This window comes from Triticum urartu, chromosome 5A, assembly GCF_056163025.1.
Source record: "Triticum urartu cultivar PI428250 chromosome 5A, HENAU_Tu73, whole genome shotgun sequence".
In the NCBI taxonomy this organism is placed as follows: domain Eukaryota; kingdom Viridiplantae; phylum Streptophyta; class Magnoliopsida; order Poales; family Poaceae; genus Triticum; species Triticum urartu.
This window is the reverse complement of record NC_141877.1, coordinates 358,711,303-358,738,537: the sequence shown is the minus strand read 5'-3', so window position 1 is coordinate 358,738,537 and position 27,235 is coordinate 358,711,303. Positions and strand designations below refer to the sequence as shown.

The 27,235-nt window shown below is 47.1% G+C and overlaps 2 protein-coding genes across 2 annotated transcripts; one reads left to right on the top strand and one right to left on the bottom strand.

Annotated features, from left to right (window-relative positions):
- Positions 1–2,131: 2,131 nt before the first annotated feature.
- Positions 2,132–17,690, top strand: LACS8 (AMP-dependent synthetase and ligase family protein). The gene is made up of 12 exons (XM_048673726.2): positions 2,132–2,412; positions 4,234–4,820; positions 4,906–4,986; positions 5,933–6,199; positions 6,947–7,078; positions 7,161–7,334; positions 13,037–13,266; positions 13,787–13,904; positions 15,129–15,260; positions 15,337–15,471; positions 15,723–15,929; positions 17,266–17,690. The coding sequence occupies exons 2-12, from the start codon at positions 4,275–4,277 to the stop codon at positions 17,428–17,430; spliced, it is 2,187 nt and encodes a 728-aa protein (XP_048529683.1). The 5' UTR covers positions 2,132–2,412; positions 4,234–4,274; the 3' UTR covers positions 17,431–17,690.
- A 3,438-nt stretch (positions 17,691–21,128) lies between these two features.
- Positions 21,129–24,162, bottom strand: LOC125555978 (indole-3-glycerol phosphate synthase, chloroplastic). The gene is made up of 10 exons (XM_048718781.2): positions 23,847–24,162; positions 23,526–23,750; positions 23,229–23,405; positions 23,062–23,136; positions 22,908–22,952; positions 22,619–22,783; positions 22,326–22,404; positions 22,159–22,238; positions 21,634–21,702; positions 21,129–21,451 (listed from the first exon to the last, which is right to left on the bottom strand). The coding sequence occupies exons 1-10, from the start codon at positions 23,979–23,981 to the stop codon at positions 21,368–21,370; spliced, it is 1,134 nt and encodes a 377-aa protein (XP_048574738.1). The 5' UTR covers positions 23,982–24,162; the 3' UTR covers positions 21,129–21,367.
- Between the last annotated feature and the right edge of the window lie 3,073 nt (positions 24,163–27,235).

The window sequence follows — 27,235 nt, the reverse complement described above, 5'->3', positions numbered from 1 at the left end:
GGGGTACCAGATACGTATCAGGTCACCGGAAGGGGTTCGGGGCACCCCCCGGCAAAGATTTGGGCCTATTGGGCCAAAAGGGGAAACACAACAGCTAGCATGGGCTGCTGCGCTCCCCTTGATGGCTGAATAGGAAGGGGAAAGGAAAAGGGGACGAGAGAAGAAAGGGGCGGCAATTCCGCGTCCCCCTTCCTTCCCTCCTCTCTCTCCTTTCCTTCCCTCTCCGGAAAAGATGGTAAGGGGGGAGGCCGAATTAGACAAGGCCCCAAGTAGGATTCCTCCTACTTGGGGCGCCCCATGGCTGCCCTCCTTCCCCTTCCACCTATATATATGTGGGGAGGGGGCGCCTAGAACACACAACAAACATTGTTAGCCATGTGCGGCGCCCCCTCCACGGTTTACACCTCCGGTCATATTCACGTAGTGCTTAGGCGAAGCCCTGCGCGGATCACTTCACTATCACCATCATCACGCCGTCGTGCTGACAAAACTCTCTCTCGACACTTTGCTGGATCAAGAGTTCGAGGGACGTCATCGAGCTGAACGTGTGCAGAACTCGGAGGTGCCATACGTTCGGTACTTGATCGGTTGAATCGAGAAGACGTTCGATACATCAACCACGTTAAGTAAACGCTTCCGCTTTCGGTCTATGAGGGTACGTGGACACACTCTCCCTCTCATTGCTATGCATCTCCTAGATAGATCTTGCGTGATCGTATGATTTTTTTTAAAATTGCATGCTACGTTCCCCAACAGGGGGATGTTAGGAGCCCTTCCTAACCTTTACTCATACATGTACATGGTCTTGCTTCTTGGGCCTGCTCCGCTCGTGACCCATCATTGCATCTGCAAGTACACGGGAGAAGGCTACAAATAGAGGCCCCCAATGGATCATGGCTTCAGCACGATGACTCCCTTCTCCTACCTTTGATCCTCTTCGTTTCTGTTCTTCCTGATCCCCAAATTACGTAGCTCCATTGCCTCTTTTACTCCAATAGATCGTGAGAGAGACAACTGGTACCTTACACCTAATCATATCATGATTTCCCACACGTCAATTGATTTCAGTTCCATCCCGTTAATTGCACATACGCTCATATGGTTCCTCTCACGACAATGACTCCCGATGAACACATGTGGTAAGCAATCCAAACTATTCAAAATAAAATAAAATAGTGACCACCTCTACAATTGCCCCCGCCACCGACATCGCTTCCACCTGCGGCAGATCTTGGTCTCTTGATGCGTCCGTGTGGTTGCCTGATGTGGCAACTCTCAAGTGTTATGATAGATTTTGGGATGAAGGGGGTGTTTTCAGCTTTCGCTTGCATCATGTCTCAATCTCTTGATGCATCCTTGCTATTTCGTCAATGTGGTTGCCTGATGTGGCAACTCCATCGGTCGTGAGAGGTCCCGACCATGGCGACGACGGGCGATGGATGAGGACAGATGACGATGGGGTGGAAGGTCGGGGATTGGAACGATGGGAGAAGGTGGCCGAAGAAGTAGGGTTTTGTGTGTTGTGGTCAGATTTAAATAGCCCGGACAAGCGAAGCATCGAGTTAACGCGAGCGACCAAAGTAGGGTTCTCGTTCATCGCACCGGTGTGGAAGCCGGGTAGGCGGACGACCGGTCAACCGACGCGAATGCAATGCAGATAGGAAGTCGTCGCATCCGGTCATGTCCACTCTACCTGGTATAAATGCGGCACAAAAAGCGAGTGTAAGTGTTAGGAGAGGGTTTTCTTTTTTGACGAGGTCAGGAGAGGGTTTTTTGGATGGGTTTGACATGTTGGAGTCTGATATGGTGGATGACCAAACTCCCCCAAACCTTCCTCAGTTTTGTTCCGGTTTGTAGGATGAGACATCTTAAGCTGTCCGATCGAACATGTGAGGGTGCGATTCGGTGATACACGTTTGGAGGGCAATATGGACTTTTTGTGTCAAGACATTTATGGCCGATTTGGTCCGCGTTGCTGCCAGATCAGTCGGCTGACGTGTGGTGCGCATTAATAATTCGGGCAGGTCGGTCGTAAAGGCCATCGCCGCACGTGAGCAACTGACCTGGCCTCGCTCGCGTCGTGTACCGTAGTATACTCCGGTACGTGTCCGCGCCAACAAATTTCTGGAAGCATTTGCACTCCCGCTGAGCCCGCCTCTCACGCCACGCCGCACAAACAACAAGCACACGCGTTCCCCCACCTTCTCGATACCCACGAGCCCACCCGCGGCCCACCTCGGCATTTCCTTTCTCGCCGTTGCTTTCCTTGCTTTCCTCCACAAGGCCGGCCGGCGAAGCAAAGCCAAGCGCCATTCATTCCTTCCAGAAGTAAAGCCACTGCAAGCTTTGGCAGCACCGACGAGCGGGCGCAGATCCGGAGGCGACGCCCCCCCGCTTCTCGGTTCATCGCAGGTGAGCCTCCCGCCCCGCCCTCCTCTCGGTTCATCGTTGGTTCGACTTCGACCGCGGAGCTACCCCCTTCGCGACGCGGTTGTCGATCGAATCCTCTCCGAGCAATTCGTCCCCGCATAGTCTCGCTCGGCTGGAGTGGAGTGGAGTGGAGTGGAGATCTCTCCTCCCGGAATCGTCTAGGGTTCTTCCTTCTCCGCGTGCGATCCAGCCGTAGCTCGCCTGGATTTGGGATCAGCGCGAAATTACTGTTGGTTGGTTGGTTGGTTGGCTGGTCTCCCCGTGTTCTGCCATGAACAAGGTGTAGCAGAATACACGTGTTTCCGGAGATTCCCGTGGTCAGATCATGCCGTTTTCTGGGGAGGGAGGTATCCTTACTGTCGTAAATGAACCACCTAAATCGGATCGCATTGAATTAATTCATCTTCTGCTTTGCACTGCCACCGTGTGAAACCCCGCGCAGGCATAATTGCAGGTTCACTTAGTACAACTTCATAACTCTCAAACAAACAATGACCCTATCAAATGCTTATTTTCACCCAAGTGTAATTTCAGAAGGTTGATACTATCTGTTTACGCCTTGTTCCTAGTTGACATCATCCGCGCTTTCTTCTCAATAAAAATGACACGCTAAAAAAACATGCAAATACTTCTGCCACAATCCCATTCTAACTGGCATTTCCTGTGGTAGTCATGAAAGGATTCCGTTGCACTTTGCGCAAATCAGAGCCCATTGATATACTTATGGAAACAATAGTTTGACCAATTTTAATGATTGCTTCTTCAACAATCTTTTTTGTTGATATATGATCCATTTACATGAAGAATGAGTAACCTCCCTTTCACATCGATATGGTCAACATGGTTGCTTTCCTTTGAAGCAAACTGGAAACTTCCAAGTCTGTTTTGACTTGTTCTTCTATCTTATGTTGCTTCTGCAAGTCACATTGTGACGTTTATGTGTTCCCTCTGTAGGAATATGCAACTACAAAACAAAATCTACAAGGAACTATTGTAGTTTTTTTGCAGATAAATGTGAACTGATCATTTGATTGTGTATTCGTTATCAAGTACTCCCTCCGTCCCAAAATAAGTGTCTCAAGTTTAGTACAACTTTGTATTAAAGTTAGTACAAAGAGTTAGTACAAAGTTGAGACACTTATTTTGGGACGGAGGGAGTAATAATATTGATCGTGGACTTCAGTAATGTCTACAATGAACTTGCTGGAGACATGAGAACTAAAATAACTACTTGGATTTTAAAATTGTCAATAACTGATCTTTTGACAGGATAAATGTCATAATGTATTAATATTGCTGTTAGACTTGTTATGAGACTGATGAAGGTTGAGAAACAAAAGAACTACTCATAATTCAAAATTATTATTTCATCTTGGCTTGTTTACATTGTAAGTGCCCGCTCTAAAAGCACAACAATTCAACATGCACTATGGTGTGGAACTGATCCATGAGCCAAGGACCTGTAGATGCTCTCGATGGTTATTTTGGTAGCTTATAGTATCTACCGGTTCTCAATAGATCGGTAACAACTAACAGTTAACAGTTGCTTAATTTTGATAGTAGGAAGGACAATTTTCTTGTTTTTAAAATATTACCATTGTTCACTAGTTTCCTTCTGTTCTGATGCATAACATTGACTATGGTGATACTTCTGTATGTGATCATTTTCTGGTGTTGCATTCACCCTTTTATATTCTTTGCTTCTGTTCGAGGCAGCTATGCATATACCGTCAAGTGTATGAAAGCTATTACTTCACTGGAAGCATACTAACATGCTTCATTAATATGTTTGCAATTCTGTAGTGAAATTTGTGAGGTGCTAGTCAATGGTTCAGATATAGCATATGATCATGGCAACAATTACCGGCGAGAACCCAAACATGTCCATTTTACAAAGATTGACCACAAGCGATTTGCCACTGGTGAAAGAATATGGTCTGCCTGGAGTTATTGGTGCACTTTTACTGGCTATAGTTATCCCTATCTTTCTTTCTTCCATGTTTAGCAAAAAGGTGAAAAAGAGAGCAGTGCAAGTTGATGTTGGTGGTGAAGCAGGCCTTGCCATGCGAAACAGTAGATTTTCCTCTTTAATTCAAGTTCCATGGGAGGGTGCCACCACAATGGCAGCTCTGTTTGAGATGGCTAGCAAAAAGTACACTCAGCACCGGTGTCTTGGCACAAGAAAACTGATTAGTAGTGAATTCATAGAAGCTGCTGATGGAAGGAAGTTTGAGAAACTGCACCTTGGTGAATATCAGTGGAATTCCTATGCAGAGGCATTTAAACGTGCATGTAACTTTGCTTCTGGTCTCATCAAGATGGGGCACCAGCTAGATAGTCGTGCTGCTATCTTTTCTGATACTAGAGCCGAGTGGATCATTGCTGCTCAGGTATAATATTATGTCTGGAACATTGCCCTGTACATTTCATAGGATTACAGAGCTGTATGCAAATACTAATATTTTATTTTGACAGGGATGCTTTCGACAAAATTTAACTGTTGTAACAATTTATGCATCTCTCGGCGAGGATGCACTGGTGCATTCACTGAACGAGGTACAATGATCTGGTTCCTTTTTCCTGAAGTATATGTAGTCTGCACTATATTTCATCTGCTAGGGAGCCAATCCAATTCCCACTATTTATGTTGCTTTACTTTCAGATTGGTAGATCTAGGTATATCCATTGATGAAGTATGAGCATACCGCCACATCTAGTATACCTAAATAGTTGATCCCCACTTAACTCCACTTCTCAATATGAACTATGCCAACTCACCATGCCCCCATGCATGGAAAAAGGCCCACCCCTAACATGCACCATGCATGTTACTCGTATTCAATAAATATTCACAACTATACAATAATAAAATACAGTAACTTATGCATTCTCATGTTAATCTAAATACTAATGTTTCATGCAACAAAATCTCATTGATAATTGCAACCAATTCCCTAGCAACACGCTAGGTATCATCTCTAGTACCCTTAACAGCTTAAGCTTTTAGCCGAACAGGATTGTTGGACGGAACTGTACTTAGATTCCCATATCAACTGGGTTACCTTATGCCTGCTTAATCATCCTCAGCAATTGACACAATCTTGATGGTTTACCTTGCTTTAACATTAGTAGTTTCACTATATCTGGTCCGGCCTCGGGAAATTCTGTTCCAATATATCTGTCATTGAGGGAATCAAGAGTGTATATTGTAGTGTTTCAACTTTGTACCCCTACATAATTGCTTCTGGAATTACTGATTGGTTGTAGGATGTTATTTAAAGTTATTTTTTACGCATTCCCTCTTTAGAGTTGGTGCTTCCTTGGTCTGTGCCCATGGTGACACATATACAAAGGGAGTACTCATGTTTTTCCTGATTAACTTACTAATTTATTGATGTGATCCAAGATATAGGTTTTTACCAATTACAAGTGCAAACTTTCAATAAAGAAAAATCTAACTGGTGTTCCTACATCTGATATATATTTTTATGCCGAACTTCAGACACAGGTTTCCACTCTGATTTGTGACTCAAAACAACTTAAGAAGCTGCCTGCAGTCAGCTCAAAGTTGCAAAGTCTTAAGCATGTTATCTACATTGAGGATGAACCTGTTGAGGCTGACACACTTAATCAACTGAAACACTTGACAACATTATCTTTTAATGCGGTTGAGGAGTTGGGCAAAACATCACATGCAGATGCGAGACTACCATCAAGCACTGATACTGCAGTTATTATGTATACAAGTGGAAGTACTGGTCTCCCCAAGGTACACTTCTGCTTGAAGATATTTTTCTTTCTTGTGTATTCGTTTTTCATTAGCATGAAAATAAAAGGTAAATTGATTGGTGTGCTATAAAATGATAATCCTAATAGAAAAGGTTAGATATTCTCGGGGAATTTTGGTTTTGAACTGTTATCCCCATTTTTAAAAACACATTCGTAACTGTGATTATTCACAGTTATTTCCATGTGCTCCACACAGGATAACAAAAGCTAGTGTTTCCTACAAAATGATTCATTTTCCTGTTGTATAGTTTCTCTTTGGTAAGAAAAATCTGATTATTGTTGTTCTATTATGTGCTTCCGTGTTTCCCCAGTCCACTCAGTCACTCACTTACTCGCAGACATCAGAAGATTTACAGATAAGTAAATGCATACGTCATACAGCTAGTTACACTAGCTCAATAGTATGAAATAATCAATTAAATTTGAGCGAAAAGAAAAATGAAATGGAAGGTTCAGCTTGTCCCTTCTGAATGTCAGAGGTTCAAATGAGCCAATGGAAAGTTGAGAGAGAAAATACTGTATTAACTATGAAGTTTGAAATGTTCTATTTATTGAGTTTGTTAGCCTGTTATGATTTCTGGATGCATGAGTCCACTACTGAATACTCCATGTCGCAACTGGTGGAGGTCTGCTGCCTATGCATGCTAATATTGATAATGTTGGATATTTTTTCTACTCTGCTCTTGCATCTTTCCTCAATTAAATTTGGTGGTTTCCTTTGACATAGGGTGTGATGATCACGCATGGCAACATGGTGGCCACAATTGCAGCAGTGAGGACAATCATTCCAAACCTTGGCACAAGTGATGTTTATCTGGCATACCTTCCGCTGGCTCATGTTTTTGAACTAGCGGCAGAGGTAATATTTTGGCATTCAGAAACATCATTTATAAGAATTACTATGAATATCTCCAGTGACATGGTGCTGTTATGTTGTGCAGTCTGTCATGTTAGCTTCTGGTGTTGCTATTGGATATGGCTCAGCTTTGACAATGACCGATGCATCAAATAAGATAAAGAAGGGGACAAAAGGAGATGTTTCTGTACTGAAACCTACTCTAATGATTTCAGTTCCTGCAATTCTGGATCGCATAAGAGATGCAGTGTTTAAGAAGGTTGAAGTTTCTATTCTGGACTGTCATTTCATGTGCTGCTATCTTATACAATCCATTTTGGCTATTTGCATGGGAAAAACTGTACTTACCCCCACCAAATTTGGTGCCGGGCAAACTTAAAGCTCTCAATTGTAAAACTGAACATCTGACCCTCCCGGCCTTCAAAACTGGTGCACCTAAGTGTCCAAGGCAGTTTTACCATGGTGATTTTGCCATTTTGGTAATGGTTTTCCACACATGCAGCCTCAAATATGGATTTTTTTCCTAGATTGACACATGGCTCGGAGCCCACATGTCGTACAACATTTCAATCTTCCTCTCCCCTTCTCTTTCCCATATCTTCCTCTCCATGCAACTAGATATACAGCAGCCACGTGGGAATACTGACACACAAAACTCTCTTGAAGAGTGATAGGAGCTAGGGTCTCGACCGTAGGTTGTAGGGGTGAGAGGTGGGTTGGCGATAGGTTGGGCGCGGCCAGCGACGCGTCGGTGCCGTGATCGCGCGGGAGGAGGCGACGGCGGTGGTGAGAGGCGGCTAGGGTTTAGGGTTAGGAGCCGGGCAATAGTTATGACTTATTGCTCAATTCCAAAAGGTAGCCTTACATCTGTTTATATAATCCTTGCTGCTAATAAAAATAAGATAAGTTGAGCCAACGGGCCTCCTCCGGCTATAAGTGATGCCGGTCATAACATCTCTCCCAGCCTGCGCAAACAGCTCGTCCTCGAGTGGAAGTCTGGAAAGTGTTGGTGGAACTCGTCAAGCTGCTCCCAAGTGGCGTCCTCCGGAAGGCCTTGCCACTGGATCAACAAGTGCCACACCCCGCGACGCTGCTGGACCTGCAACACCTTTGCCGGTCCTGGAAGAAGGTGCCTGTCGGAGGTCGGAGGAAGTACCGGCGTGGTCGCCGGCGGGTCCCCGCGGAAGGGCTTTAGCAACCCCACATGGAAGACGTCATGGATGCGGGCACCGGCCGAAAGCTGAAGGCGGTAGGCAACCTTTCCAATGCGCTCCAGCACGGAAAATGGCCCGGCGTAGCGAGGACCCAGCTTGCGCTTTGCGCGCGGGTCAAGGGACTGCGTGGAGCGGTGAAGGAGGCGCAACCACACCCAGTCGCCCATCGCGAACACCGCCTCGCTGTGGTGGGCGTCGTAGTAGTGCTTGGACAGCTGCTGAGCCTGGAGAAGTCATTGGCGCACCTCCGCACGCATCTCATCCCGGCTGCGGAGGTCGCCAGCCGCCTCCGTCTGCGCCGTCTCGGGGTCAACCGGGAGGATGGGCGGGGGCGGTCGGCCATAGGCCACCTCAAAAGGCATGGCGCGCAGGGCGGAGTGGTATGAAGTGTTGTAGCAGTACTCCGCCCACGCGAGCCAGTCCACCCAAGCACGGGGACGGTCACCTGTAAGCAATCACCTTGTTGACCACCTCAGATTGACCGTCCGTCTGAGGATGGAAGGCCGTACTCAGGCGCAGCTTTACGCCCGCCATCCGAAAGAGATTGCGCCAGACATGCCCAGTGAACACCGGGTCCCAGTCGCTGACGATCAAAGAGGGAAACCTGTGTAGGCGGATGATGCCGTCGAAGAAGGCCGAGCGCGATGAAGTGCGCGTACTTGGAGAAGCGGTCGACCACCGTAAGGATGACGGACTTGCTGCCCACCTTGGGGAGGCCCTCAATGAAGTCCATGGAGATGTCGGCCCAAACCTGAGAGGGCACCTCCAGGGGCTGGAGCAGCCCGGCCGGTCGCAGGGTCTCCATCTTGTTGCGCTGGCATGTCAGGCAAGACCGCACCCAATCGCGGACCAGGGCCCGGTCGCCGGGGATGTAGAAGTCGGCGCGGAGACGGTGGAGGGTCTTCTGCACGCCCTCGTGGCCGGCGGAGTGGGCCAGCAGCAGGATTCGGTGACGGAGGTTGCCGTGATCCGGCACGAAAAGCCGGTGCCCGTGCAGGAGCAAGCCATCTGCCAAGCGCCATGGCTCCTCCAAGTCGCCAGCGTCGAGGCGCTGCCGAAGGAGCTGAGCGTCCGTAGCGTCCGCGGAGGCCCGGCGGATGTCGTCAATGAGGACGAAGAAGGGCCCCGAACGGATGCAAAGGGCCGCCCCCGCGGGGCCGATGGCGTCCGACTCGGGGTCGGCGTCGCGGCGGAACGGGGCATCGGCCACAGTGTTGAGGCGACCCGGCCGATACTCGACAATGAAATTGAAGCCAAAGAGTTTGCTGATCCATTGGTGCTGCGGCACGGTGGAGAGCCTCTGGTCCAATAAGAACTTGAGGCTGTAGTGATCCGTGCGTATACGGAACGGCCTCCCTAGAGATACGACCGCTAGTGGCGCACGGCCTGCACCAAGCCAATGAGCTCCCTCTCATAGGCCGCTAGCTTATGATGGCGCGCGGTGAAGGGCCTGCTGAAGAACGCAAGCGGCCCGTCACCCTGATGAAGGATGGCGCCAAAGCCCACGCCCGAGGCGTCGCAGTCCACCACGAACGGCCTGTCGAAGTCGGGCATCTGGTTGCCTCAGTATCCCAGGTGAAGGCGAGGCCCAGGAAGCCGTGTAGTGCTCGCGGCGAGTGCGGCGTTGGCCAGGACGCGACAACCGCCACCTTGTCGGCATCCATAGCGACACCCTCGGTCGAGATGACGTGGCCGAGGTAGGCGAACGAAGGCGTGCCGAACAAGCACTTCGAGCGCTTGAAGTGAAGATGATGCGCTTGAAGCTTGTTGAAGATGATGGCGACGTGCTGAAGGTGCTCCGCCCATGAGGCACTGTAGATAAGAATGTCATCAAAGAAAACGAGCACAAACCGGCGCAAGTAGGGACGGAGAACATCGTTCATCAAGGCCTGAAAGGTCGGCCGGGCGTTGGAGAGACCAAAGGGCATCACCAAGAACTCGAAGTGGCCGTGATGAGTCCGAAACGCCGTCTTCGCGACATCGTCTGGGTGCATCCGCACCTGGTGGTCGCCTGAACGGAGGTCGAGCTTGGTGCAGAAGCATGCCCCATGTAGCTCGTCCAGGAGCTCGTTGACGACCGGAATGGGAAATTTATCCTTGAGCGCCTGGGTGTTAAGAGCACGGTAGTCGATGCAGAAACGCCACGTGCCGTCCGCAAGGCGGACGAGGAGGACCGGCGCCGAAAACGACGAGGTAGAGATCCGGATGATGAGGTGAATGCGGTGGTCGTACGCCCGGGCTGGCGGAAGGCCCTGGGGCTCGTCGAAGAGGTCGCGGTGCTGCTGCAAGAGATGATCCAACAGGGGGTGCTCAGGCCCTGCAGCAGTCGCCGTCAGCTGCGGATGCGGCGTCGCTGGGGAGGCGCCATCCACGCCCTCCCACCGGACACGGTGACCCAGGCGCCAGAAGGTCAGCGTCATGGCGTCGAAGTCCCAGAGGATGGGACCCAGGGTCCGCAAGAAGTCGACGCCGAGGATGAAGTCGAAGCAGCCCAAGTCGATGTCGGCGCACGTGATGGTGAAGTGCTTGTCGCTGATGGTGATGGGAACGTTCAGCGCAATCCCATGACATCTGAGGCGGTCGCCGTTAGCTACCGTGACCCGGAGCTGCTCCCCGCCCGTCGGCTGTAGCGCCAAGCGGCGCATGGTCGACTCGGGCAGGAAGTTATGCGTGGAGCCCGTATCCAGGAGGGCCACGAGGCGCTCGCCGTGGACCATCACCGGCAGGAGCATCGTTTGCTCCGCTTGTATACTCGCGAGGGCATGGAGGGAAACCACGAGAGCCGTCGTCGGAGCGACCTCTGCGGCAACTAGCGCGGGCAAGTCGCCGAGCCCGACGGCGGTGGTGTCCTCCTCGATGTAGTCAGCCGCCTCCAAGTAGAAGAGCCGCGGGCAGACATGGCCCGACACGTAAGGCTCGTCGCAATTATAGCAGAGCCCCTGGCGGCGGCGCTTGAGCTGCTCGATCGGGGTGAGCGGCGGAAGGGCCGTGTCGCGGCCGGAGTGGTGGTCGCTGTAGGGGCCGGAGGCGAATGCCCCGGTCCAGGTGGTGTCGGGGGCGGCCTGGCGGGCTATCGGGCGCCCCGAGACGGCGACGCCTGCTGCAATGCCTACACGCGACCCTCGAAGGCGCGGGCATAATACATGGCCGTCTGGAGGTCCTGAGGTCCCCGCAGCTCCACGTCCATGCGGATATGATCCGACAGACCGCCGACGAAGAGCTCGGCCCGCTGGCGAGCCGTTGCGCCGGGCGCGTGGCACGCCAGGGCCTGGAAGCGGTCGGCGAAGTCCTGCACCGTGGAGGTGAAGGGTAGGCGGCCTAGCTCCGCCAGCCGGCTCCCGCGTATCGGTGGCCCGAAGCGAAGGAGGCAGAGCTCGTGAAAACGCTCCCATGGAGGCATGCCGCCCTTGTCCTGCTCGAGAGTGTAATACCAAGTCTGTGCGGCGCCTCGGAGGTGATATGAAGCGAGCTAGGTGCGGTCCGACGCGAGCGTGCGTTGCCCCTGGAAGAACTGGTCACACTGATTAAGCCAGCTCAGGGGGTCCTCGGTGCCGTCGTAGGTGGCGAAGTTGAGCTTGGTGAAGCGCGGCGGTGTGTGATTATGGCCGCCGTGGGGGTACGTCTTGTCGGCGCGGAGCAGCGAGGGGGCCGGCGCCGGGTCGGTGGTCATGGGGGGCCCCTCGTGGAACGGCGGCCCATCGAGGCCGGCGGAGCCGGAGGACCCGCCGTACTGCAGGGTTGGCGCCGGCGGTGATTGGACGTGCGGCGGCCTCGAGGCCATTGTGTAGACTGGCTGCGACGACCCGGCCAACCAGGCCGGTGACGGCGAGGGTGGGAACCTGACCTGGTGGATCGGGACCCCCACCGGCGCGATGAGGGCCGGCCCGGAGCTGACAGGTGGTGGCGGCGGCAGCTGCAGCGGCCCCATGGACGCGGCGGAGGCCGCCAGGGGCGGCGGCTGCAGCCGCCACGGTGGCGCGGTGGCGACGATGGGCGGCGCGGCCGGGTGCGGCCCGTAGGACCCGGCCAGGAACAGGCGGATCCCCTGGACCGCCTGGGTTAGGTTGCGCAGCGCCCCGGACACCTCCGGGGTGAGGACGGCGGGGGCGGGCGTGACGGAGGAACCCGACGCGGGCAGGAGCGGGGCGACGGCCGTGGTGGGCATCGGAGGCGACGAGGTGGCCGGCAGCGGGAGAGACGGGGTGGGCTGCGGTGTAGACATGATCGAACCAAAGCTAGCTGATACAGATTGATAGGAGCTAGGGTCCTACCGGGTCTCGAGACTGTAGATTGTAGGGGTGAGAGGTGGGTTGGCGAGAGGTTGGGCGCGGCCGGCGGCGCGTCGGCGCCGTGATCGCCCGGGAGGAGGCGGCGGCGGTGAGAGGCGGCTAGGGTTTAGGGTTCCGGCTCCTTAAGGGAGCCGAGCAATAGTTATGGCTTATTGCTTAATTCCAAAAGGTAGCCTTACATCTGTTTATATAATCCTTATCTTCACTTTACCATATTACTTGGTTAAGTTCAATCATGACAATACAGCTAACTCCGACCATCCCTAACTAAACGCGCCCAACGGGCCTCCTCCGGCTATAAGTGACGCCGGTCATAACAAAGAGTCACATGCATCAGTTTTGGGAGTTGGGATGGTCGGAGTTATTATTATCCTTGCATTTTGTGATGAAAGTAATTTGACATTTACTTAGATGCCGTGTCTTCTCTAAATTCTTCAGCTCTACATTTTTCTTTTCAGGTTGCTGAGAAGGGTGGCATAACCAAAAAGCTATTTGATGTTGCATATAAACGAAATCTTGGAGCAATCGAAGGGAGTTGGACTGGATCTTGGGCGCCAGAGAGGTTTATATGGAATAGCATTATCTTCAAACCAATACGTGCGATGCTTGGAGGGCATATAAGATTTATTCTTTGTGGTGGCGCACCTCTATCAAGTGAAACACAAAGATTCATAAATATATGTCTGGGGTAATCTTGTCCTATCGCCTTATCTTCACTTTACCATATTACTTGGTTAAGTTCAATCATGACTTAAGGAATAATACGGTTGTCACTCATATAGCATGATAGCTTATTTTGTTTGTTGAACAAAAAATACATCTGAAGGTTCTCTTTTGATAATGCTCATACAGAGTTTATTTTGGGCTAGTTTTTGCTCGTGACAGCTTTGAACTCAGTCCTTTGCTCTCCTAGTCGGCCCTGAGGGTACTTGGAGTATGAATTAGCAAGCTTAGCTTATTTTCACATGATTTTGACGTTCATTAGTTGAAATCACCAGTGTAAGTAGGATAAGATGATCCTTAATTTTACAAAATTTGTTTTATCTTGAATAGATTGTCAATTGAAAGGTTAAAAGCTAAAGTACATTAATCAGACAACATTTTAGGATTGAAGTATCCTTCCATTCTTTAAGGCTGACAAACATTTTTGTATAGTGTGAGATGCTATATTTGTCATGTGCTTATGCATTGCTTATTTGGTACTGCAGTGTCCCAGTTGGTCAAGGCTATGGATTGACCGAGACTTGCGCTGGAGCAGCTTTCTCTGAATGGGATGACACAAGTGTGGGTCGTGTTGGTCCACCCCTCCCTTGTTGCTATGTCAAGGTTTGTGTTGTCCACAGATAAACATTCAGCGGCCCTGGTGTGTTTTTGAATACTATACTCCCTCCGTTCCTAAATATTTGTCTTTCTAGAGATTTCAACAAGTGACTACATACGGAGCAAAATAAGTGAATCTACACTCAAAATATGTCTATATACATCCGTATGTGGTAGTCCATTTGAAATCTCTAAAAAGACAAATATTTAGGAACGGAGGGAGTACTTGACAATACAGCTAACATTCATGCAATGAAATGATAACTGAATGCTCTGAAACATTGATACCTGCAAAACCTGTTTATTCGTATCGGATAGCATATCTGGTACAGATATGTGCGGGATAGGTATCCATGAAGTGTTGGAATGTTCATCTTATTATTATTTCTTCAGATACATCATGGATAACTATCTGGTGTATATTCATATCGGTTTGCATATATCAGTGTTTCAGAGCTCGTATCATCTATACAGAAAATAAACGGAAGATACAGAGGAAAGATCCCTGTAATACAACTCAAATGCCCACCTAACTCATCTTATCCTTTATCCTAATAGCACCAGGCTGGCACCTTCCACTGCCCCTGCTGCCTCAGTCCCTAATGTAGGCAAACCCCTCCAAGCCACTCTACACCGGTTGTTGACAAAAGTGGTGGCGTGGTGAAACCATGATTCACAACCATGCATTTCGTTCCATTAGCATGAGCTCATTACATACAAAGAGAGTAGGACATGGCCTTATGGGGCCAGATCCATGTATGCCATGTCATACTATATACATATGCTTAAAAAGAATTACACAGTCCGGCTGTACGTAAGATGTCGATTGTGACCTTTTCACTCTCTGGCTTTTCCTTCCATCCTGTGATGTTCTCCTTTTGTTTGTATTAAGATGTCTTGGTAGAGCGTTGAGGCACCCCAAAATTTATGAAACTACTGGTAAAATTTCCTTGATGCAAGTAATACTATTACATGTGAACTTGCAACATGCCAGAATAAAATGACTGCACAGTTACAAAAGAACAAGATCTAAACACTTTAAATTGCAATACTATTCATTCAGCTCTTTTTATGTTACTGCTTGGTTACAATTGATCATTTTCTTGCATGAAATCTTGCAGGTTCACATGTTATAACATGCACTGTAATGAATTTTGTGATAATATTTTGGAAACTTAAACTTCCAAGAATATATTGTCCACTCTAACCTCTTTTATCAAATGGTTGCAGCTTATTTCATGGGAAGAAGGTGGTTATAGAATTTCTGATTCTCCAAGGCCCCGTGGAGAGGTTGTCATTGGTGGCCACAGTATAACAAAAGGTTATTTCAACAATGAAGCAAAAACAAACGAGGTGTATAAGGTGATTATCTCCACATCTGCAGTCACTGAATGTATTTATATGTTTTCACTACATGATTGTGCCATATGTCACTTAGGTGGATGAGAGGGGAATACGCTGGTTTTACACTGGAGATATTGGCCAGTTCCATCCTGATGGATGCGTTGAGATCATCGACAGGAAAAAAGACATAGTAAAACTTCAACACGGAGAATATGTATCTCTTGGCAAGGTTTGTTTATAAAACTGGGCCCTGTTATGAGCATAGTTTAAAAAGGCATGTCTAGGTGCACACTTAAGCATGCCTAGGCTCTAGGCGACAGCAAAACGCCTAGCGCTTAAGTCTGTGCTTTGGTCAGAAAAGCCCAAGGCGGTAGCAAAACGCACAATTAACGCCCATGGCTTTTCTTAAACCTTGGTTATGAGCATTCTGTTTGCTGTGTAATTAACTCTCTCTCTCTCTCTCTCTCTCTCTCTCTCCAGGTTGAATCAGCTCTACAGACAAGCAATTATGTGGACAACATCATGGTCTATGCTGATCCATTTCATAGTTACTGTGTTGCACTGGTTGTGCCACCACACCAGGCCTTGGAGAAGTGGGCTCAAAATTCAGGGATAAGCTACAAAGACATTGAGGAGCTGTGTCACAATGATCAAGCAATTAAGGAGGTCCAGCAATCTCTATCAAAGGTTAGATCTGATCCCAAGTGGGGTACTTACCACATTCGTTCAGTTCTTACTTAATTACAGCACGTACAACACTCATATACAGATATAGTTCTCCAGTTTATTGAAAATTATGTAGCCTGTACTCGGCGTGTCGCCTCATGTTGTAGCGGTTATATGGTAGTTCTTTCTGGAGCAGGGCTTCATGAGCAGTTCAATATAATAAACAAAATCCTGTACTGGATGTCTGCATTCCTCCCTTGTGTGACTTTAAATGTCGACCTGACCTACTTGGAACCTGCAAGGGTATCTAATAGGATTACAGCCTGCCAGACCTGTCTTTGGTACTCCCTCCGTTCCGAATTACTTGTCGCAGGTATGGATGTATCTAGATGTATTTTAGTTATAGATACATCCATTTCTCTGACAAGTAATTTGGAACGGAGGGAGTACCTCTCAACGCTTCTATACTGGTTAGACTAAGATGGAAGCATTGGAAACTTATCTGATCTTGCCTATAGTATTCAATCAATCTATTTTGGGATTGATTCTTAAAAGAACTATTTTGGGAAATACTCCCTCCGTCCCAAAACTCTGTACTAAAGTTAGTACAAAGTTGTACTAAGGTTAAGACACTTATTTTGGGATGTAGGGAGTATGTAACTTGGTTGTGAGGAACGCCTTCTATTCTTTGATGAAGCCCACTGCCAGAGTACCCACGATGCTCTTCACCACTTCATGAAGTTTGAGATGAGAAATATGAGCTAGAGTTTTCAAACTCATGTTCTTCAGTCATGCCGCCAGTCCGCCATTGAGGTCATTGCTGAGTGTACTACGGTACCGCTAAGATCTAGTGGTGCGCCTTGCGATCTAGAGCAGTCAGCCGTATTCATTCCCTTGATCAATCCTCCAACTTCCCCGCTCTCTTGTTGTGTTTGTTTTTACCAGGCTGATGCCTACTTTCTTCTTCCTCTTGCTTTGCGAGCCTCTTGCTGCTTCATGCTATGTCAGAGCATGGAATGGAAAGGGTACAAAGTATATGATGAATGTTGTCCCATGAGAACACAAAATAAATAATGAATATTGTTGAAATCTGTCGGTGTGTATTGTTTCCTGTTTTGCTATTTTACTGAGGGCACGTTAGTTGTGAACTGAGGTTTTACAGACTTGCAGCAATTTAGGTGCAAAACTCTTAACTTTTATGGTTGAAAAGAAGATATTGCATTGTCCTAAGCTATGTTCCGTATTCTTGTTCATGATAATATCAAGTATCTTTGTCGGAGATGTGGATTCACAATTCATCTGCTCTGTTTGCATCTCTTGGTTGCTGTCTAACGCAGAGTGTGTTCCAATTGTGCAGGCCGCGAAAGCAGCGAGGCTCGAGAAGTTTGAAATACCAGCTAAGATCATTTTGCTGCCTGAACCTTGGACCCCAGAGTCTGGGCTTGTGACCGCTGCGCTTAAGCTGAAGAGGGAGCAGCTGAAGGCCAAATTTAAAGATGATCTGAACAAGCTCTACCAGTAGTGACCCGCTATTCATGGAACTCTCCGATTAACGTGTTATGAATAATTTGTATTTGTTTGCTAACCTGGAAAGCTTCTTAGTGAGACAGCTACACACAGTTCTTCAGCTTGTAGTCGCTTGTAAGTATCCCTTTATCGTACTGGGTCAGGATAAAGGTGTTACAAATTGTGGAACGAGGAAATGTTGTTTCTTTGACACTAGCTGTATAATCGCTGCTGTAATAAATGGGTAAGAAATATAGGGACCTGTGGGTTGAACGACGTTGGCCTGTGACCTGGGCCAACGAGGCCGAGGTTCGCTGTTTACAAATGTCCCACATCACATGCTGGCAAAGCCCACCACAGTACTCCCTCCGGTCCTTTTTGGTCCTTTTTAGTTCGCATATAAGATTTGACTGAAGTCAAGGATTGTAAAGTTTGATCAACTTTATAGAAAAAAGTGTCAACATTCATAATCTAAAATCAATACCACTAGATATGTCATGACTTAAAGTTTCATATTATATAACTTTAGCATGGCAGATGTTGATATTTTTTCATATATATACGGTCAAACTTTGTGAAGTTTGACTCCAAAGAATTCTAATATGCAGAATAAAAAGGACCGGAGGGAGTACGAGGTGTTGGGGCTGACGGCTCAAGATTTTCCTACATGCGTTCCATGCAAGCCCTTTTTTTTATGTGTGGACGCCTGAGTACCTACTGCTGACATAGCCAAATTGAACGCTGGTTGAGGCTAGTGTTGAGCAAAAGGAAAAGGGTTAGCTTTGATCAAAGATGTGGATCATTTTTGGACACTTTGAAAGAGGTTCAATTCAAGGGTTGCTTATTCTTACCACCGTTGAAGTCAGAGCCACGTTCCTTGAGCACGGACTTGCAGTTGCAGGTCGCGGAGCACTGAGACAGGACTGAACCAGCGTCTCCTGGCCTTGAAGAAATGCATGATGCTGCCGAAATTGAACCAAGCCAGGACCGAGGACTGAGCACCATACCTACTGCTCGCAAAAACATGAGCTGAATTCAGAAAGTGGCCGAGATAGGTGCGAATCCGAAGTGACAAAACGAGAAGAAGGTCTGGTCCAGTCCAAGCAAAAAGAGAGGAAAAGAATGAAGCCCTAAAAGGATTAAAAGAAAATGACCGTGGTCTTGTGCAATTTAGTGACTAGACCACTGGAGAATGATGATGGTCTACTGGATCGCTCTGAATTCAGCCGCCGTAGGAAAGGACTGAGAAAAACGGCAGCATCGCTGGTGTGGAGGGAGGCCCTCTTTCTAGCACCACGAGGTAAAACATGCGCTGAAAGGCAGACCGATCGCGATTCGCCGGTGTGAGAAACACTGGAGACAGGGATTGTGAACCATGGTTCGTGTTGGTGGTATCTTTCTCTACTTCCTTTCTACTGTCGCTGAACCATGTATGTTGGCATACAAGGATTGTGAGCCATGGTTTGCTTGCTCTGAACTGATGCCTGTATTCAGATTGTGTCTATGGCCCGAAACCGAATCATGTATGCTGGCATAGGGGAACTGGACTGCCGTAGATCCTTGAAGGTTCTACTGAAATCATGAGAATATGTACTGAAATCATGCATGAAGATAGCTTGAAACGAAGGAGTAATAAGAAAACTTTGCTGCGGAAACGCCAGCACTCTGCACTGCACACATATGCGACATCATCAGGAGTGAACAGGCCAGAATCGCCAACAACCTTTTTTAAAAGTGACTTGCAAAATCCAATTCAAATAATCTTGCTTTAAGCATTTCATGTTGCCAAACTAAGGGAATAGCATGCTACTCCCAAGAATAAACTTCAACATCATCTAGCACGAACCAAAAGCTTACTTGTACCTGTTCTTATTTAATACGTATGTATCTATCTCGTACAACATGAAAATATTGCTGGATCAATTAAGAGGCCAGAGTTTACAAGGCTATCATTAGTCAGAAGGACTAATGATGCCAGTGAGTTCTTTAATAAAATCAGTTGGGGGATAGGGAGAGTCCATTAGTCAAAATAGAAAGGACCAACGACAAGTCAAGTATGGCCTACCAGTATGCCCTTCTCCCTTGTAATATCACCACGTTTCTTCAATAACATCCTTGTGTTTGAAGTATCCACTTCAAATGTCTCTGCAAAGAATAGTAAACTTCAACATCATCTAGAACGGACCAAAAGCAACTTTGGGCTTAGAAAGTACTCCCTCCGTTTCAAATTACTCATCGCAGAAATGGATGTATCTAGAACTAAAATACATCTAGATACATCCATACCCGCGACAAGTAATTCGGAACGGAGGGAGTACACTCCTTTGTACTCCCTCCGTTCCGAATTAATTGATGCAACGTTGTATAGAGGCTGTGTCAATTAATTCGGATCGGAGGGAGTACCTAAACTGCGGCTATTGATTCCAATAAGCTCAACACCATCTATTTTCAGCACGCAATCTAGTTTCCTCTCATCATGAAGCTGAAATAGCAGTCATATTTAGTGCACTGCTAAATGCCACAGTTCTGTTTCACCAAGAGGATACAATCGAATGAACTAGACTCGTAGGGTGATTTTTTTTTCAGGACAATACATTGTTAGCGTGGAGTTAATAGCATGAATTTTCCAGCATAGTATATAGTTGCAAAAGGGATCATGAGTAATTGGATAGTTCTGGCAAGAAATTGGTCGTATAGAAAAAAAGTTTGATTGGAACATATCTCAGTAAGAGCAGTCATTCCAAGCTTTTTGCAGACGTGAAGCATGTACTTCACATCATGTCAAGATCTGGTAGAACATACATTGAGTAGCCCAGAGAGGGATGATGAAACAACTATACACTCCATAATTCAAGATGTTGTGTTTTGAGTTGAACTATTGTACATCCTAGATCACATTACAATCTTTTCTTTTTAGAAAAGAAGGATGACTCCCGGCCTCTGCATCTGGGAGATGCATGCAATCATTTTATTGATTATTCACAAAGACCTTGCAAAGTAATACATCAATATGTCTGAAGCCGCCATCTTGGCAACATCTGTCGCTACTCCTATCTATTGATGGAGGGGTGCAGAAAGTGTGCCGAATACCCAAACTTCTCACCTAGCCTAACATCTAAAGCCGGAGGCCCCGACCAAGCCACATACCGGGTCTGGGGCACAAACCGGTCCGACGCACTCATAGGTCGTCGCTGCCGTCTCTTCAGAGCAGGTACTGATGCATCGACCTTGCCAGGCCTGCCGTCGACCCCCCCCCCCCCCCCCCCCCCCCCGCACCAGACAGCACCTCCTCCCTATGCGCGTTCATCATCACCCATCCGTCGCCGAGACTTTGCTGTGCATCGCCGCCGAGACTCCACGACGTCGATGCGTCATAGGGAACGCCGCTCCATCGCAGATGCCGTCCACTCGTCCGTCGACCTATGCACACCTCCAAGAATGATGCCCTCAAGAGGGGTACGACACATGAGCGCGCCGTCATCTGATCGATTGATCTATAGTTTTCCTCGGAGGTAGCGGATAGGGGTCTAGATCATATTACAATCTATGTATAGATTTTTTTTTCTGAAGCTTGTTTTTTTGGGTATGGGAGTTACGCACGGCAGCACCAAGTTCCAGAACTTTTCTGTCCCTATGTGGTTCATTTTTCTCGGGGTACATGGTTGATATTCTGGATGGTAATTTTGTTATTGAGGACTACCCAGTGCTCCCACCTCTGACCAAATATTTCTGTTCAGTTTTAAGATGGGTCATACATTCTATATAAAGAAGAGAACGGATTACATTATTTTGGAACGCATATTACTCTTATTTATATACATATACATGTGGTGCACTCCATTCGGAAGCGCATATGCACACCTATTTATGCTTGCTACATAAAAAGTAGCCACAAACACAAATCTGCTCAAAAGAACGGAAAAAACCAACACACAGAATTGCAGAGCATTAATTCAACTCAAGAGCTCCTTCCCGAAAAGCCCAGCAATGGCTCGCCCAGGATCTTCTTCCTTGATCAGGGACTCTCCTACCAAAACCTGCAAACAAGAACATCGCCCTCAATAAAACACATATCACTTAGGGCCCATGTAAGATTATTTACTGGCTCTCAATCTTTCTGAAATTTGGATCCATCATATTAAGAGATTACTACGAAGGTTCTGCTGAAATCATGTGGTGAAGCATAACTTGAAAATGAAGGATAAGTACAAAAACTTACAGCAGAAACGCCAGCACTATGCACATATGCAACATCGTCGGGAGTGAACAGGCCAGATTCACCAACAACCTGAAAACCAAAGACTCGTAAAAATCCAGTACAAACTACTCCCTCTGTCCCAAAATATAAGAACGTTTTTTACACTAGCATAGTATCAAAAACGTTCTTATATTTTGGGACGGAGGGAGTATCTTTTAGCGTTTTATGTTGCTAGACTGAGTAGCAACTATAAATTCTGTAGGCTGTCAACAGTGCCCAATATGTGCATCGAATCAATGCGCTACATTAAGGATTAGATGAAAACTTGATTGTACCTATTTTATTTAATATATTTATTTCGTACAATACATAAGTATATTCAAATCAGTTAAGAGGATTTTATAAGGCTATAGTTAGTTGAAAGGATGAATGATGGTAAATCGTTGTAGCGTGATGTTGGTTTCTTTAATAAAGTTCAGTTGAAGTACAAGGGAGTCCCTTCATTTGTTCAAATAAAGGAGCAACGGTCAATTAAATAGAGCCTACCAATATTCCCTTCTCCTTTATGATATCACCACGCTTCTCCATCAACATCCTTGTGTTTGAAGTATCAACTACGAATGTCTCTGCAAAGGATAATAAACTTCAGCACCATCTATGCACGAACGAATTAAAAAACAATTTTGGCCTCAGAAAGTGATGAAAACTGGTACCTAGACTGCGGTTATTGATTCCAATAAGCTCAACACCATCTATTCTCAGCACACGGTCGAGTTCTTTCTCATCGTGAACCTGAAATACCAATCACTTTTTAGCATACATTTTTTTGGGGGGGCGGAAGGGGCCTATTTATATTTATCACGGAGTGAATAACGTGAACCACTCAGTCACAATATTAATTGCAAAATTGGAACAAGGAGTGATCCATTTTTCATATCAAACTTGAACTGTTCAAACGTGTACAGTATATGGGAATACCACCTGACCCAAAACATCCAAAACATACCTCAATAAGAGCAGTCATTCCAAGATTTTTGCAAATGCGAAGCATGTATTTCATGTCAAGATCCGGTAGCACAGCAGCAATCAAGAGAATCGCATCGGCACCCTTTGATCGTGCGTAGTAGATTTGCCAGATATCGATGACAAACTCCTTGCACAGAAGAGGGCACTGCATTCGCACGACCAAAATCAGGAGACTTGTAGTAACATATATAGTGAAAGCAAAGATAGAAGAAAAAATATTATTCAAACACGATAGGTGCATGTCTCCATCATAGATTCATAGTAGGTACCTGCACACCCGAATTGCGGACCGTTTCAAGGTTCTCAAAGCTCCCCTACAGAATCGAGGGAGTTGCAAATATCAGAAATGAACGAAACCAATTTAATCAATGTGTAACAGGTGTAAAAGTAGTTGATCTAAAAATAGGTATAAAAGTAACGAACCTGAAAGTGCTTCTCATCCGTGAGGATGCTAAGGCAAGCCGCGCCGTTTTTCTCGTATGCCTGCGCGATCTCAACCTGTCGCGAATTTCCAACGTCAGTCGTACGTGATTATTAACACTGCACATGACGAAGACAGAGCTATACATTCAGAGTAAAGAAAAACCCACCGGATTGAAGTTCTCCCTTAGCACGCCCCTGCTGGGCGACGCCTTCTTAACCTCGGCGATCAGGGCAGGCACGCCGTTGCGACGGTGGGCGGCCGTGAGAGCGCCGATGAAATCCCTGGCCGGCGGCGCGTGCTCGCTGGACTCCACGATACTCTTCAGGGGCTTCTTGGCCTTCCTCTGCACGCATGCACGTCTCAGAGGAGTCAGCAACGCCATGGACAACGAACATCAATGCAGTCTTGAGATGCAGCGTGCATGTGAGTATATCAGTGTGTCTGCATGTACTTATTTCTGTACCTGCGACACCTCCACCTCCTTGTCCCAGACGATCTGCTCGAGGATGTTGCGGGGCACGGCCTTGTCGTCGCCGGAGCCCTCCGAGGGGTACCGGGGGCGGCACCGGCGGCGGATGCGGATGCCCTGCGCGGCGGCGATGGAGTTGATCGTCTTGCCGCTCTCCCACTGGATCACCTCTTCCGAGTTGAACATCTCATCGTGCTCCAGCGCGTACAGGATGGCCTCCTGCGACACAGACGAACGCAGATTTTCTTTTTCTAAGAGGAAGAGCATGCACACACGACCCCGTTCGGAATCAGGAAGAAACAGAGCTCGACGCACCTTGGCCGAGGCGCATCGGACGGCGCGGCCGCCCCCACGGATGCTGCGGAGGACAGACGGCGAGTGGGCGGACGGAGAGGACACGGACGAGAAGGCTGCGACATGGAAGGGCGCGGCCGCCAGCAGAGACTCCATTCGGACGAGATGTCTCGTTGGGAAGATGATCGTGGGAGGCTAATAGGCTGACCGAAGGAGTGGATCGTGCCCAGCCGTGATCCCGTGAGGTGAGGTAGACATCATCCGTTGGAGTGGCTATATATAGGCGGGAGCGCAGCGGCAGGGGCAGCCCGGCGCTCTGGCCATTGTTTGAATGAATGGCAAGATGTAATTGACCCAGTATGGCAGTATCACTATCAGCATATGCGGCCGGATTACACCACACCATCTAAAAAGGAGAGGACCAAAGCACGTAGGGGGAAATCTGGAAAGGCATTCAATATTTTTTAGCACGTCGAATGATTGAACGTGCCCTGTGTACAAAACAAAAGAACAAACTCGCATGTTTGAAATAACATACCATTCGCCAATCGTGCATGTTTAGGTAACATACTATATACTACTGTATATATATGCACACTTCTGGAAAGAAAATACCCCTCCCTCCCTTCACAAATACTTTATCCATCCGGAATTAGTTGTCGCTCGAAAGGATGTTATCCAACACTATTTAGTAGTCGCTCAAACGGATATGCCTAGCACTATTTTTAGTGCTACATACATCCGATTTGATCGACAACGAATTCCGGACGAAGAGAGTATAATATGTTAATATGGATCAGATATGGACTAAAATGAGTGAACAAACACACTAAATATGTCTACATGCACAAACGTTCTATTTATGGACGGAGGGAGTATATCCACCATGCATGTATCCTTGGATTTCTATTTTTACACTAGGCCACTTTTGGACCAATTATTGCAAATGGATATACTATATCAAATATAAATATCCGTAAATTCTTAAAGATCTTTCACAACTTTTCAGAGTGGGCAAAAAGGGGAGAGATAGGTACCTGACAGAACTTGTTTTTATGTCTACAATCATTTTCCTCCAATAGGTTGTGACCTAGCCGCCACGGCAGGAACAAACGCCCTGGTACGCGTCACCAGGTTCCCTCACCTCCCCAGCTACTCCGATTGCGAGCGGGAGGAGAACACTGAGACTTTGTTTTTGTTGGTTGTCCATAGCTTTGGCGATATGCCAAATAAGTTTTTCTCCAGATCTCTAACTGAGGCAGTGGTTCTCCTGACTATTGGTATTGGATCTGGATGGCAATGTCTACGCCGTATTAGGTCATTGGGATCTGGATGGGCGCTTTGTGTGTCTTTACGTTGGTATAAGGTAATGATCTTCTTCTTCCTTCTTTTTACGATGAGGGTACTCCGGGCAGCAAACAACTTCAACGATGGAAGGCCATCCCTTGAGGATTGGGGTGATGTTCCTCGCCCCGTTTTTACGCCAATGAAGAGGCCATGGCCTTCATTTCTCCCCTTGAGTGCCTTCTTGACATGACATATCACTCTCTGGTGGTTTGTGTTCCCTCTCGTCGCAGCGATACTCTCTCAGTCGACGTTGCGAGGCTGGCGGAAGTTTTGGATTTTCAATCTTCACAAGGGTTTTATGATGACAACTTCTTCTCCAGGATGTTGGTCCACTTGGATCTTAGCACGACGACTTTGCGAGGCTGGCGGAAGTTTCGGATTTTCAATCTTCACAAAGGTTCTATGATAACAACTTCTTCTTCAGGACGTGGTCCACTTGGATCTTAGCACGTCGACTTTGTGAGGCTGGCGGAAGTTTTTCTTAGGAGATGGTTTGGCTCTAGGATTTTCAATCTTCACAAGGCTTCTATGATGGCAGCTCCTTCTCCCAGGTGTTTCCACTTGGACCTTAGCATGATGATTTTGCGACCACAGGATAAAATGTCAAGCCAACTTCGGTCATGGAGTGGCAGTGGCGGCACACCTTCGGCTTATGCTAAGAGGTTAAGTTTGTTTGGCTCTCTGGCAACCTAGTTGTAATTTTCTTGTTCTGTTTTAGATGTCTTGTATCGTTGGAAGTTTTTAATATAAATCCAGAGTATTATTTGCAAAAAACTAAGGAAAACTGGGGTGCTAAAGTTTAGGGCTGCATTCCCTGGCCAAAAATATAAAATAAAAGAGATTAGGACTGCACTAGGGCACGAACGTCCATACGCATGATCAAATCGGAGATTTCCACGCCATCCTGCCCATTTGGTACCATACGAGCACCCCAAAAGCGTGCACACGCAGCAGATCTGGTGGCAGCGCTCTAGATTCCCTGTAAACCCTCTTCTCATGTTGGAGCCAAAACCGTTTTGCCACCGCTCATGGTAACTCAAAAAAAAAAGCATGACGTAAAAATGAAATATTACCTTCGTCTCAAAATAAGTGTCACTGACTTAGTATTGATTCTCTCCCTAGGGATCCAAGGACAATATATATAACGGCTCATGCATCACGCAAGTTTTATTCCCCGCAAAACACAATACAATACAAGTTTTATTACTGAAAATAATACATGTCACGTGGCTTTTGTAGGCTTGACATGTGTCCTATACTATCCACCCATCTAATGCATGCATTTTCTACATTTTGGGTAAAGCAAAATCTATTTATATATAAAAAGTATTTGACGGGCAACCAGAAAAATAGAAATTATCTAGAAAATCTCACAAAAATTAGAAACATCTAGTTAGTCAAAAAGCAAGACATTAACACATAACATTTCTTTTCAATTTTTTTAAAAATAATCTCTTAAATCATGTACTCAATTGATGATCATGTTTGCTATTAAGCATGCGTTTGAAAATTATTTGCATGTCAGTCGAAATGAGCGTGAGTGAGGAACGCCGACGCGGGCTCATCAGGATGCAGGCGGAACCGACGACTACGTGGCTAGCAGTGGGGTCACAGGCGAAGGCTTGACTGGTTGGGGTACAGAGTGGCCACCGACGCAGAGGACTGTGGGGTCTAGAGGGAAGGTCAGGGGCAATCGCAACACAATGAAGACGATGACTGAGGCTGGCAGGGTAGCGAGGCGGTGTGCAACAGTGTCAATAGATTGGCGGGGTAAGTGGTTTGCCAGACAATTCTGAGCGGCACAACACACAAGTGCTGCACAATGAAGAAGAAGACAACTGTAAGGGATCAGACAACGGAGGAAAAGTGACTAGATTGATTATTTTCACGTGACTCATAAATAGTCGGTCACATTGATGTCTCATTTTCACGGTTGAAACCCACAATATGTTCAAAATTAGACCCCTCATTGATATACATGTACATTTTGACTTTTTATTTGTCATTTGTTGCTACTCCTAGGGAAAATACCCTTTGGTTCCTGGGTGTATTTACATCTCATA

What these genes read in the sequence shown, in the direction of transcription:
- LACS8 (XM_048673726.2), top strand. Translation starts at nt 4,275, where the DNA reads ATGATCATGGCAACAATTACCGGCGAGAACCCAAACATGTCCATTTTA. An exon ending in TTTTTGAACTAGCGGCAGAG is followed by an intron (nt 7,079 to 7,160) that starts GTAATATTTTGG and finishes TATGTTGTGCAG; the next exon opens with TCTGTCATGTTAGCTTCTGG. An exon ending in AATATGTATCTCTTGGCAAG is followed by an intron (nt 15,472 to 15,722) that starts GTTTGTTTATAA and finishes CTCTCTCTCCAG; the next exon opens with GTTGAATCAGCTCTACAGAC.
- LOC125555978 (XM_048718781.2), bottom strand. Translation starts at nt 23,981, where the DNA reads ATGGAGTCTCTGCTGGCGGCCGCGCCCTTCCATGTCGCAGCCTTCTCG. An exon ending in GAATGACTGCTCTTATTGAG is followed by an intron (nt 22,405 to 22,618) that starts GTATGTTTTGGA and finishes TTGGTATTTCAG; the next exon opens with GTTCACGATGAGAAAGAACT. An exon ending in TAAAGGAGAAGGGAATATTG is followed by an intron (nt 21,703 to 22,158) that starts GTAGGCTCTATT and finishes TTTGGTTTTCAG; the next exon opens with GTTGTTGGTGAATCTGGCCT.